The 14,559-nt window shown below is 41.4% G+C and overlaps 1 protein-coding gene across 1 annotated transcript; it reads right to left on the reverse strand.

Annotated features, from left to right (window-relative positions):
• Nucleotides 1-265: 265 nt before the first annotated feature.
• LOC136447429 (inhibin beta B chain-like) lies at nucleotides 266-5,298 on the reverse strand. The gene is made up of 2 exons (XM_066446343.1): nucleotides 4,653-5,298; nucleotides 266-3,917 (listed from the first exon to the last, which is right to left on the reverse strand). The coding sequence occupies exons 1-2, from the start codon at nucleotides 5,122-5,124 to the stop codon at nucleotides 3,055-3,057; spliced, it is 1,335 nt and encodes a 444-aa protein (XP_066302440.1). The 5' UTR covers nucleotides 5,125-5,298; the 3' UTR covers nucleotides 266-3,054.
• Nucleotides 5,299-14,559: the final 9,261 nt, after the last annotated feature.

Consider the following 14,559-nt stretch of genomic DNA (forward strand, 5'->3'; position numbering starts at 1 on the left):
AGTTTAAATGAGTGTAACGGTTGATAAGACGGTTCTAACAGAGCCTTGGTGTCACGATTCAGAAGCTACAAATGTGTAACAGGATTGACTCTGTCTTTTGTTTCTGTCTGGTAGAAAACATGTTTCTGGTAGCGTATGCCCCATTGCCTCTTTCTCGGTATGTTTGCAGAGATAGTTGGTGAAGTTGCGGTTGTGGCTGTGTTTGTAGCTGTTTTCGTTGAATTGATATATGCCATATGAGATAAAAGAAACACCATACAACATATTCAGCATCATTAAGTTCACTTTATTAGAAGCATTCAAACTGTCAAGCACCACAAAACTTTGCTCGTCATACAAAATCGTCGTTTTAGCAGCCACTGTGTTCTTCATATTGATCTACTTTACCGAACCTGTACATATATTGTATACATATATTGTACAGAATACCGTGCTTTCTTCATCATTGATCATCTACACCAGGAATCAACCTAAAGATACTTCGATGGATGCTTTCTGTCAGTGGCCTATATCAGTACTACAGTAGTGGCATCTACTACGTATTTTGTACACTATTTTGTGCAAGACAAATAAACATGTTATGCCGTTGTTTCCTATAACAAACCTTATGTTCCCTAATCAGAATGTTGTTTGTAATATATTACTAGACTGATGATCTACTACCTTCTGTGAGTGAATTGCAACATATAAAGGAAATGAAGTATCAACAAATGTGCAATGTTATGTTGAATTGGCAGCTTTGACAAACAAGTAAGCAACAAATATCATATCCTAGCAACTCAGACGATATAAGTACTGTGCGATCGGGTACTGGTTAAAAATGAACTGATAGCCTAGAGCAGCAATGTAACAAACTAAAAAGATAGACTGGCTAGAAACAAAATAACTACCACTCTTTCTCTCTCTTCGTGTGCAAAAATAGCCCTTTTATCGTGTTAAGACAGTCTGGCGTGAAGTCACACAAGTTACTGTCTTATACGTAAAGTTTGTACCTTTATCCAGCACTATGCGTCCGAAAAGTTTGGTTCTACTTGCGTTTGATAACGATTTGAAAAAAAAACAAAAAAACTTAGTTTGAGTATGTAACCTACCAACACAGATTAACTTTCATTCCAAGGGGCTGCCTCATTGTTAGGCAATGCTATCTAAAATGTAGATCACTGACACTCGGTGACTGTATGCATTGAGGGTAAAGAACCGTTGATGTTTGTGTCGGGGTCCTTATCAGTTTTAATGGACGTTGTCTGTTGGTGTCTGTAGCGGGGGTAATTCTCCACGTCGGGTGGTCCATCATGTGTGTCAACACCCCTAGGGGACAGCAAGTGCCTAAATAGCTGACTTCATTATCATCACTCTGCACTACATACCGTGCCTCTTTACAACCAATGTCCACTGGCTGCCAAATCTTATCAGTATCAGCCTGTCTCGAGCCATTGTCCCGCCTGCCAAAATACTGTTGTGGTCCCATCCATCACTTCTCGGCTCCGGTGCTAAGCAGTGTGGCGTCGTATCCACCCCAGTCAATGCCGGGAGACTTTCTTTTTGTGTCTGGCCCCATTTTCATGATGTTAGAGAGCAGGGTATCCGAAGGCCAGTATCACAACGTTGTAGACGTCCATGCAATAACCGTTACACTTACGGGAAGTTGAGTGGCGGTAGAAAGAAATGTGGTTCAGGCGATGCTTTTATTTTCTACTTTCTGTTGACGAAACGTTTTTGTAGACTATGAGACCTACATAGCAAGATCTGTTGTACAAAACGTAATTTTTCGTGTAGTTTGCCGAATAAAAATCATTGTTTCATGGTCAGTATTTGACCCAACGTTCGTTCTTTAAAACAAATCGGCGCCCAGTTGAATGGAGTTGTTGTTACAGCCACGAGCTTTAAAGTTTATTTTGATCCCTCGGTTAAGAAGGTCGCGTGGGTTTGGGGATTTAGGGCGACCTTGGTCGGGGTTCTCATTGCGGTAACCGAAGACACGGATGTTTGAAAACAGCTCACCGTGTCGAACCTAACCTTGGTGTTGGTAGTGGAATTGGTTGCTCTTTCTGACGCTTTAGTACACAATTGATAAATTGCCTCTTTTTTTTCGAAGCTTAACACGTTTCAGGACTTGTTTCTAGTGTTGATTTTTCACTGACCCTCATCATATGGGGAAATGACTCGGTAACGGACATCCCCTATTCGGTGTAGACAAGTAAACATCAGAATGGAGATGGAATTCCTGAAGCTTTTTCAGCGCTCGTCTGCGTTCCGTATGACGGGTATTATTGGTTTCTACACGTCTGGTCTTAGGTGTTTGCTCAGTCCAGCCTGCCTTTTCAGACGGTCAGGGGTCACCGCATACCTCCGCTTTTGTTGTGTGCAAGTTTTGTCTGGCTGCCTTCGAACAACTGTGTCATCAAATACTGGAAAACTCAGTCTAACTATTTCTCTTCGCTGAAGTATCGTCTTTTCTAGTTTAGTTCCAACAGTTGACTTATTTTTTGGTTTGGAAGTGAACAGGGTGGGGATAATTTCTTGCTTTGCCTACAGGGGGAAGTTTTCTTAAAGCCTTTAGAAGAAAACGGATACTTTGCAACTTCTAAAAAATCTTAATATTCAGTTCCCTAAATGTCAACAAAGGTCAATAACCCCGGCCGCGTGTCGCACGGCACAATAACACGAGTCCATAGAAGACTGCTATGCATCTTCAATTTAAGGGTTGGTTCAATTGACTCGTTGCTCAAATTGCAGCATTTCGTCACGACTATACATTTGGTTGCTAGTTTTACAAATAGTTTACAAATATATCTCATAACCTCTCATTTGAACAAACACACACGTACATGCCTTTGAGGCGAAAACACAACACGCCAATATAGCGATATACATTCCACGCAAGTGGTATCGGCTCCCTACGGCGGTCTTGAATTCCAATTCAGAATTCCAGAAAAGGATTTCAAGTGTTAGGGCTGCGTAAAATCGGTTAGCGGGGGACAGATACCTTTCAGACGTCCATAGGCCTGTGTATCTGTCCACGAGTTCTGTTTTGCGTCCGTTCCTTTGGACGAATTATTTGCACCCGCATTCATCGACTACCATGTTTTTAACGTCAGCTTTCACAATGTTATTGTCTTTATCAAAATACAACATTGAAATGGAGCTCATTTTTGTTGGAGTGCAGCATGGTGAGATGTAGTTGGAGTAGGGAGTGTCGAACCTCTTCTCGTCCCCCAGTAGGGCATGGAAAGACGCTGCTGTTTCGGGATATTCTACTGAGGGACATCCCCCTGCACAGAAGTTTGCCTGGTAACCCGGCATCGGCGCGATGATCCAGTCGTCCCAGCCGAGCTGTTCGAAGCTAACGAAGAGGGAGTGCTTTCTGCAGGCTCCTTTATCAGCTTGCCTTTTACTTCTTCTCTTCCCAGGCTTTGAACGCGTTCTAAGGACGAGAAATGGGTGGTGGGGGTGCTTCACTTCGTCCAAGTCGACGTCGTGTCCAAGTTTGTGGTGGAGACTCCCCCTGTCTTCCTCCCCTCTCCGTCTCCGGAGGACGTCAGGACGCATGCTGACGCCGACGTCGCTGAGCAGCATCGGTTTGACCACGCTGCCGCAACCGTAACACCGCACGCGGAACGTCACCTTGTCCTCACTCGTCTCGAAGACGTTTCTTAAGGCGCCTACGACGTTGAAGGAGTGCCACCCACTCCTCGTGATCAACAGCGTCCTTCTCACCACGGTCTCGAGCTGCTGCAGACCCGGGCCCGCCGATCTCACCTGCGCCAGGTCGACTGTAACCGACACTGGCTTCCTCAGGGCCATCTTATCCGCGTACAGCTTTAGAAAGACCCAGGTCACCGCTCGCGACGCAACTGTTGTTTCAGCGTTCTCCGATGTTTTGAACTGGATGTATTCTCGGCCCAGGTCACCGTCGGCTGCAACGGATCGAATATAATTACAATACATATAAACACCGACTCTTTTAGTCTTAAAAACCAGCAAATAATGATAGATTGCATAGATGTGTTTATGGGGTATTGTTAATCCATTAGCGTTAACTATACCACCAAATACTGCACCACGAGTGGTAGCACGTGCCCAAATACCAAACAGTGTCGCAAGAATAATGGACTTCCGCAGGTATGTTAAACCCCATGGGCCACATCACTGCTTATTATCTCGACGAAACAAGACACTCAAGTCACAATAATTTTCGACTGACGACAGATCACGGGGGATATTTTGATGTCCTGCGGTTGAAAAACAAAAGTGTTGTGTCTCACCCCACACCTGGCTTTTTAAAAACAATATCTAATTTTTCATAGTCATCAAGTTGGATGCTCACAAATTATACTTTTGTCTAGATAATGTTTGATTAGAAACACGACATATTTTCATTGGCAAAATCATAATTCTGCCTCTTGTGAGGGCGCTCAAGCGTGGAGATAAGAACTTCGGAAGTAATTTACTAAATCCTACAGGCTACGGTGGATAAAAGCCACAAGATCCCGACAAACAGGACCGAAGGCCACTCTCAAGAACCAATTGGCCTTGTAGTCCAACCGTATAGACTTCGGCGCTACACTAACTTAAAAACGTCCACTTATAATAGTGCAATGCTATTGGGAGCACGTACTTGACCTTAAAGTTTGAGAAGGGTGTGCTCTCACCTGCTTCTGCAAAGCTGATGATCTCTACTGTTTGAACCTCTTCGTGGTGTTCTTGCTGCTCGGAGTCCTGGTCTTCGGGAGCAGGCGTGCTGACCTGGGTGATGAGGTCCTCTGCGTGGAGCCTCCTCAGCGCCGTGTGGATGGCCTTTCTCGGAACGGCCTTGGTAATGTTGGGCCGGGTGTCCAGGCCCAACCTGTCGAGGATCTGCCTCTTGATGAGCTCTAGTCTGAGAGCGTTCTCCACCTTGTCTTGGACTGTGTCCGGTGAGCAGGTGGCGCAGCGTCTGGTGCTGGCCGCCTCCGCGCACACACAGATGCCGGCCAGGAGCAGCACCAGGACGCACCGTGTGCCCCCATCCTGCCGGCCCATGGTGTAGGCGCAGCCTTGTGTTGGTCCCGACCAGCTGGAGCTAGAAACGCCCCTCGCTCTCCGCGGGGTGAGCTCCCCCGCCTTTGTTATGCAGATTGGCATGGCAAACACGCTACTGTGTCTCCCGCTGGCAGGTCCAGGCCGTCTAATAGATATTCCCTTGTCCAACGACAGAGGTGGCTGTCGTCCGTCCCGCCTTTCTGTCAAACGCACAACAAGGGAAGGAATCAATGGTGTAATTTGAACTAGAAAAACGTCGCTGCTGCCGCCCGAGCATGGAGCGTTGGGAATGAAAGACAGGGGTGTACCATTATGGGCGTGCTGGGGAACCACAATGATTGATTAAGATCAATGTCACTTTTATTGATATTTTTCTATGGGAGAATATATGTATATGAAGCATAGGATTCAAATGAACTTCTTTGAATTGAGTTTCCTGTCATACCTCTAAGTAGACACCACTTGCGGTCAAGCTCCCGTGACTAAGACCATTTGGCTGTGTTACTAATAATTTGCTTGTCAGCCTGCGTATAGCGTTTTTTTTTTTTTTGAGAAAATTTCAAAACCCAATTTGCTCCAGCTTAAGTGTTATAATTGCCTCATTACGGCAGGTCAAACGGGGAGAGGCCTTTAATGTAATCAAAATTGACTCCCTCTGCCTTTAAATGAGCCCAGGTCAGGACGTTAGGACAAGCAATTTGAGAAAGGTGTTCTTCCTACTGGGTAGATGGACAACATTGCCCCACAGAAGCCTAGGATGGCAGAAACCTCCCCGTATAAACCGCAGGGGGTCCCCACCATCCCGTCCACCCGTCAATCATCGGTCATAGGTGCAATCATTGGTGAACCATGCCCGCGAGCGTCTCCGTTTGGAGTTGGCGCATTCACAACCAAAAGTGTGTAACTGAGATGCTTGGCTGGACGTGTATTGGTTTTGTCTCTGGTACGCTAGGTGTAGCGCGAGAGTGTGTTCCATCGTGGGCATTTTTTACACGTAATATTAGCTTCTTTTGTTTTGCCGCTGAGACCTTCATGCATGGTGGGGTTTCTACCGCGGAATGTGTCAACTTACCTTGTACAAGCAGCACAGACAAAAGAAAAAGATAGCCTTAATGGTTATAGTCAGTTGTAGATGCGTAGAACTCCTTATCCCCCCTCCCCACGTCAACCCTACAACCATTTCCCAAACCGTTTTTCTTGTGACTGTTTTAGAAGAATTCACAGAAAGCCTAAGTGTTGGCAAACACCTGTACGTATCATTTCGGAGTTTCAATCTTTTTTGAGATATTGACTGAACGACACACTTAGCGTGGCTTGATCCTTGCTTGCCACTCTAGTATGATATGCAGCATGCAAGTATTTCATTTTGCGTCATCGGAAATTGGAATTAGGACTGAGAGTACAGCGGCCCATTAGAGCCCACTGACTCATACTGTAACATTAGACGTAAAGTCTACTTTGATGTTGACTGTGAGATTTAAGCTGCGTTACACTAGCTTGTAGTTTAGTAACGATTTAGGCAGCACCTGCTAATGCCGTAAATCAAGTAACAGCGCAGCTGGTGTGACGTTGACATTGACTGATGAAACACTTGGTACAATTGATGAGTGAGTCTCCGTAATGTTTGCATTTTCGCTCCAGAGAACATTGGCCAAAGATACCATTTGAACTACCCATACATTTATCTTCTTCCTGTTCAATCCACAAGAAGAGAGAAGAAAGTTGGCGAATGATCTTTTAGTTATATAGGGGACTCGTGTTCTAAGGCTACACTCTCTGATCTCAATCCGGATTGTTCAAACGGAAGTCATCGCAAAGCGCATATGCCTTGTCCAGTGCGGGCTCATTGGTTATTACCAAATATATAATTTTCTAAGATGAAGGGCTTCAGAAGTTACTAATACTTGCTTCCTGTCAAATTTCAAACCTGGGGCACACACTGTTTTGATGTAGCGGAACTATGCTTTCCTGCCAGATTACAATAGATCTTTTCTACATGGTTAGCCATAGGACAAGAGCCTTTTGTATTTTTTTGCACGTGTTTGATTTTTGACAAAGCGGCCGATATTGTGTCACTCAGAACTTGATCGTTTACCTGTTTATGTGGTTTCAATCTCCAAAGAAAATAATATACCTTTGAGCCGCTGATTCTTGATCTCATAAGCCTTTGACCTCCGCTTCCTGTTGATGGTTTTGGGCAACTTTTTGTCATAACCACTGATTTTCATAGATTTCCATTTGCACATCTCATGGACAACGTTGCCATTGTTGTTTTCAAGTGTTAAGTATTACCAACTGAACATTCTTTTGTAGATAGACAATATCATGCAAGAGTTGCATTGGTTCATTACCTTGTATACGGTTTGATAGAGGGACCATAGGCTATGAGATACAATGAGACCTGTACTAGTGACCACCTATGCAGAAAGAGCACCTGGCCACTGTGACTATCTCCAATTGACACAAGCATCAAGAATCCTGTCGACTATGGCTATTTTCTTAAAGTCCTTTAAGTGTTTAACACAGACATGTCATGTTGGAGCATCACAGACGTAAATAACAAATTAATAGAAATCCTTGATTGTACGTGATTTTAAGCAACCCCCATTAGAGAAATGTACGATTTTCATCCCCGCTTGTTCTATCCTGTCCCCTTTCGAACTTGACTTTGATCACATTCCAATTGTGATGTCCTTTCGACTCTGGCTTTTCAAGATGGTTCAACCTTCAGATTTATTTGTATTTTGATATGTCACGTACAATTCAGACTTATCTTTCCTGGCACAACATATATCGCATTGCAGAAAATACACGTGAAAAGCACGAATTAAGTGTTGTACTCACCACGTTTTGACCATGTTATATTTTGATTCAAAACATTCAGGTAACATGTTATCAGAAAATGTACAACGACACATCTAACGCAAGTACAATTTTTAATATCATCTGTTTCAAAATGCTTGGAATTGAATATTGTTAACATATAAATGGGTAAAGAAAAAAGTCAATACAGTCAATTATTCAATGTAAAAAAGCCTAGATAATTTGAAAAAGAATTGCAACATACCTGTTCTTTTACTGACGTTCTTGGTCTTTGAGTATCCTCGAAGACAAAAGGCAAGGAGGCACAAAGATGTCTGCACAAGTCAAACGTTTCTTAAAGTAAGAGAATCCGAGATGTATAGCACTTCAGGAACGGAGTGGGTGGTTGTTGCCTCGGCGAGTCTTGTTGAAGCTTTGTTCCGCACCTGGTGTGCTAGCTGCTTATAAAGCCTGTGGTTCAGACATGTTCTGTACATGGCATTGGAGAATGCACGGTGTTCGTCACGACAACACAGTGTCAAGATCACCCACTCTTCGTCATAAGCCTATCACAATCCAGGTCCATCTGACCATCTAATTGATAACGGAAGATAATGCGCGAAAATGTTACCAATTTTTCTTCCAATGCTGCTGAGTTTTCGTCATAGCTCTTATAATCTAGGTCTCTGTGACCCTCTAATTGATAATGGAAGATAGTGAGGGAAATTTGTTTCCAATTTTCTTCCAATGCTGATATATCTACGTCATAATTTCATACTTTCCAGGTCTCTCTGACCCTCTAATTGATAACGAAGTACAGTGAGCAAAAATGTTACCAATTTTTCTCTCAAGGCTGTTGAGTTTGCGTCATGATTCCATATTTCTCAGGTCTGTCTGACACCGTAAACGACACAGCGAGATAATTAAATTAGGTGATAGCTTTGCCATTGGTGTAGGCTGTTAGGGCTGGTTGTGTAGTTAGCATTCTGGTCAAAGTTTTGCAATTTGTGTGTGTCCTTCATTTACTTGTACATCACCGTATGCAAATTGACATCATATAATCGTAGAAGACATCGTTGACCCGTTTGATATGTACGGGTGCAAAAGAGCATTGAAGCTTATTTTGTTGCTGGAACATTATTTTTTATCTAGGTATACTGTAGTTAAACAGAATCCTACGCTTGCCTCATATATAATGTCATGAACCATAGATGCTTCTTACATGATGTTCTTGATGTGCTGTCTACAATCTATGGAATGTCATAACAAGTCGGTCATGACGACCTCCCTTAACAACGTCATGTTTTTTTTCCCCTACGCAATGATTTGTTGCTATCTTTGTGCATACAATTGAACGTGTACTTTTTCGAGTTCAAAAACACATGACGTATGTGAAGTTTCATAACCATGGATTGAATAGATGCATTGTACATTGTGACAACATTGACAGAGAAGGTCTAAAGTGCACACATTAATTAGGAACTATAGGAAACATGTGTGCAACACATAGAGTTTTGAAATACGGATTTAGGTCAACTAACTAATGCCAATTAGAGGACACGACTGCTAGCAATCAGTGACGTATATTTTACAATGTCAGGAGAGTGACTTTTGGAAATTCTTGAAAAGAAAGAAAGGTCCGGTTGACCTCCATATGCCATGATGAAGATAAAATTCATGACCTCATTCTGTGTTTATGCTGCTGTTATCTACAGTAGTATGTCGAGTCTTCAAGATTTGAAGAATTTCATATTTTGCCCTGAAACAATGGGTATCACTCAATCAAATGGCTTATCACTACGACCTTTCATGGTGCAGTTTCTAAGAAGACGATTTCGACGTAAACACTTCCGTTAGTTATCTGTTGATCTATTTATCGATATGATACAAGTATCTAATGTCTTCCAATTACATTGCCGTAGATATTAGATTAAACAGAGTGTACCTCATTAACAGATAATGACATTTCACTTTCATGCCTCGCGATGGATTAATTTATGAAGTGTATTGTTAATACCTATAGAGGATCAAAAGATAAAGATGTCTGTTAAATGCAGGTACATAACCGAAAGAGTAGGAGGATGTCATTTTTAAACGGATGTTTTGTCATGTCATGACTTTTGTCATCTCCTCCTATATATCAACGCCTAGTTTAGCTCTTCGCGTAATGTAAATGACTTGATTATACTTTATTGTCCACCTTTCCTGAAATTGGATGTCTAATACTTATTCTTGTGCAAGTCTGTTAGCGTACATGCTATTTTGAAGAAATCCATTCAATATGATATGATAGCTTAATACAAAATGTATGTAGAAAATGGAATTATTAGTATAGAAACAACTAAGCATAAACTTGGTTTCTTGTCATGTATAAATGTTACTTGTGCCATGACCAATATTTTAAAAACCATTTTTATTGGTTTTTCAAATAAGAATTACAAATACAATTGGCCAACCATCCAGCGAGAAATGGTATTGTACAGATAATGTGATAATCATAGAAATAGTAACAACAGAAGTTCAGAAGTTATAAATATAATAGTAATGATTTGACCAATATTTATCATTACGCTGCAAAATATTAAAGCAACGTAGCATATACTCAAAGCAATTTGATTGGTTGCTTGCATGGACTTTGATTTCGAATGACCATGACCAGACTTTGCGTCACCGAAATCATAAGTCTAATTTTGTCTGGTTCAAACTGGTTTTTCATGGCAACAAACTAAGCTTATAAGGTTAAAGCGAGGAAGTCGACATTGACAGAAGGCATCGACCCGCTGTTAAAATCAAACATTGTATGATTAGTTTTGATCTTACAATGTCAGTAACGAGTTTATCCCGAGAAAGACGTCATTAACCCAAACTAAGATAATGGTGACAGGGTGTGTAAGTATAGGCACGTACCGAAACAAAATGTCGGTTAATAGATAAAGGTACACGAACTGTGCGTAACCTTCATTTATTTGGAATTACAAGGTAACAGCTCGTCACATTTGCAACGATGCACAATACTGTGTTGACTTGTCTTTGTGACCTTTTGAACGTGCGAGTTATGTCTTTAAGATGTATGCATGATAACACAGTATATTTATGCTATGACTATATTGATAAGTTACTTTGGTGCACCGTCCTTTCAAATGGTTATTTGGAAGTAGATATACAATTTTTTCAGAAAAAAATATTTGAATAGAATACGTGTTGTCGCATTAATGCACCCGTATCAATCCATCTTATGTCTTTTTAGAGATTCTCTTAGTAGCCAAAAGTGAGATACCACTCATCTATTTGTCTAATTCGCAAGAATGATATCTAATCCTCACTATAAAGCTTCTTTATCGTTTTCGCGATTCGATGCAATTTTTCTCACACTAGATATCGCCCGTGCGAATTAGGAACCTGGTGAGCTTAGCCCGTGGCAAACAAATGATGGAGTCTGTGCTGCCTAATGTGATTCCCCAGTGGTGGAGTGTCAGGCATCTGGCATGTCACTAAGAAAATAGAGATCTTCGCTGATCTCAGGCCGGAAGAGGTGACGTTTACATCGATCATGCCATTGTTCATCACGCAAGGGCATCGGTCCCCCCCACTACCAGCTGAGACATTCTGGTGCCAGGACACTTCTGGCTCTGTGCCGGTGGCTTAGGAAATCTAAAAGCCATCCTTCTGGCGTGTCTCCAGCGAGTTGCGTACAGCTATAAAACATGTGGAAACGATTTCCTGTAGACTCACACAAGATGCATGGCCCTGTAGCCTGTCACCATGAGAACAGACGAGTCGTCTACAGCTTTTGTCGTTTTAGTTCGTGTTCTGTCCGTGACTTTGCATACCTGCTGCATGCAAGCAGTATGATTCATCACGCATTATATAGTATGATACGTTTATTGCACAACAACTAATTGCATGATATACAACGTATGACAGCTTCTATTACATAACAGCAATTCTACAGGAGACTATGTAGTAGGTAATACGTGTGTAGTGAATCCTCAAACACTTAGGTATATGTAGTTTCTTAATTTTGATGTTCACTTGAAATTCAGATGTCAGTTTATAGATACATTTTGTACTCATACCCTTTGAGATGTATTATGGCGTACAATATGATAGACATCTATTTACTGTATTACATATATCATAATATTTGCCACAGTCAGTTAGAAAATGGTATTCATCCTCCTCAACCATTAATTTTCATCGACCTTCTTTTTTTTTTTAGATCATTCCTATTTCTACACTCAATTTGCTACATCCAATCACTATCCTTGTGATTGCCCTGCGCATATTTGATCTATACAATTTTAGCCAAATTTTCTTGCCAAGAAACGTCCACAAAATGAACCATTCACAGGTTCGCTTTTATGTATAACATAGACTCACGGCACGCGATGGATACGACCTTTACCTTACTTTCAGCGTAGTACATCCTTGGTCTGGCGCGTCAAGCGGCTGATGTCTCCCCTACAATAAAGGCACTTCCGTTAAGTATTCTCAGGAGATAGCAGAGAATAATATAGCACGGCATCATGTGTCTCCATGATGACTGGCTAAGGTGTTCGATCCATCGTTCACTGTGCCCTATGGGACATTACATTTTACATTGCCAAGGCCACTTTGCCTCTATCCTATATTACAGACACCGTGACATAGGATAGAGGCCGCATGATGATAGATAAGAACTGATTGATATTTTAATCAATCGTTATTACATTTTTGAATGAAAGTATACCAACAGTAGATAAGGCACTAGAACAAATAATCAAAAGACAAATACACACAGATGAATAGGATATTGCCGCAGGAAACAGTAAAGATGGATCGTACAGAGTCAGATACAAAATTTTTAGAAAAATGTAAACTGTAATGTAATTATTCTATATACCGCCATTTTACCTCAATGACTAACAATAAGGACAGGTAGAATAAGACAGGTTATTAGCAACTCTCACTTCAAATGGCCGTTACACTCATGCTATCTATAGTTAGCTCCTTGTCATGTCTGTATTCTGAGCGTAGCTAAGAGTGGCTACCATGTGCAGCCCAGCTATTACACATTTATTGGTTAATCTGTAGATGAGAACCACGTTTTGTTCAGCCTTCGCCCTAGTAGGCTCGGCATCTTCCCAACATCTTTGGAAATCGCGTTTGGCATACCAGGACATGTTTTGTTCTTCATTCATTATTAGATTGAGATATTCTGGACAACCATTCAGTGACCTTTCTCTCTCGAATCCCCAAATTAAAAAAAAAAAAAAAACGAATGCCAAAAAGTAGTCAACAACAACCAACTATTACATGTACCTCCATACTGCATACTAGTAACTTGATATGTTGTATATAGATCTTTATTCTATTTGGTATGTGGGTAGTTGTCGGCAAAACAAAGTGCAATTTCGATTATGGGCCACCTAGTGGCTTTCTGCGACACTGTAGCAGAGCGTTCAGTTTTTGTATTTTATTAAATCGTTGTTCTCTTTCCATATTTCTTTGGTATGTGCACATACTATCGTTATACCATAATCAACCATGATTATTCGGTTCTATTGAGCATTGGTATAATTCTAACGAACAGTCATGCAAGAAACTGACTTGCAAGTTTTTTTCTAAAGGAAAATATGTACTTCTGACATCAGACTTCAAACAACCAAAACGTGTTAAATGGACTTTCACGAAGGGTTTTAGTGGCTGCTTTCGCGGGACATACGTCACATTGAAATTAAACCTGCATCTTATGAATCACCAAGGAATGTTGTTTGATTTAGGCATTACTCGAGTGACCCAAAATAGAGGCTTCAAGCTCTTTAAATACTTTCCTAGGACTCCTGAATGTTTCTTTCTATACGTCATCTTTTGTTCTTCTCCCGGGCTAGTTGACATTGTTCTACTCTACTTACTGTACTTGTCGTTACTTCCCGTTGCTTAGCATTAACGTACACAAGTTCCTGTGTCAAATACGTTTACCTATCGAAACTCTTGAAACATTTCCATGAGTCCTTTTTGATGAAGATGCTTAATAACCGTTTCCCAAATGTGAGCTTTTTTGCTAATGTCGATCTCAACGCTCTCGGTGATTTATGTGACTTTGTCTTTTGGCAGCCTATTGTTCCTACGGAATGTGGCTAAAGCTCTGCTGTCGACAGTCTACGTTGCGCCTCTTAACTTTGTTGCACTGTTGTTCTTTTCAATCCTGTTTGCCTCATTCTGACGTCAGTCCCGTCACTTGACTCAATGGATAAGAACCCAGTGCCATTCGAGGTTGATAATTGTGTGGCCGCAGGTACATTCTTCTCTTGAATTCGGCATTTCCTTGTATCCTTAATTAGTGGTGCCTTTTCGTTCTTGTTTGTACAGCCTTCACATATATCAACACCTGTAGCAATGGGATGTCATCGTGGAGTGCGTGTAAATTGTTTAGTTCTCAATCTAAATTCCTTTGAGGTAGGCATCAGAAGTTCTGATGCCTACCCCATACTATAGGAATGTAGAACATGACTTTTAAGCCTTGTCTGAATTTCAAGCACGTGGCTCTCCACACCTCCATTGCCTATTTGTGGCGATCTTGAAAACACTTGTAAAGTCACTGTACAATTACCGGTAAAAAGCAACTTCCTTGGGTAACATGCCAATTGCTTGAAGGCGACATTCTGTCACCCCGATGGATTACAATTGTTTCCATTAAAAAAAAACATCATTGACGCACATGTCTTTCCTTTTGGATTTTACTTCTATGATGTT

Source organism: Branchiostoma lanceolatum, chromosome 13 (genome assembly GCF_035083965.1).
Source record: "Branchiostoma lanceolatum isolate klBraLanc5 chromosome 13, klBraLanc5.hap2, whole genome shotgun sequence".
NCBI lineage: Eukaryota > Metazoa > Chordata > Leptocardii > Amphioxiformes > Branchiostomatidae > Branchiostoma > Branchiostoma lanceolatum.

Bases quoted from the DNA above. Each gene is read 5' to 3' on its own strand.
- LOC136447429 (XM_066446343.1), bottom strand. From the start codon at position 5,124: ATGCCAATCTGCATAACAAAGGCGGGGGAGCTCACCCCGCGGAGAGCG. The intron at 3,918-4,652 runs GTGAGAGCACAC...GATCCGTTGCAG, and splicing joins CATCAGCTTTGCAGAAGCAG to CCGACGGTGACCTGGGCCGA.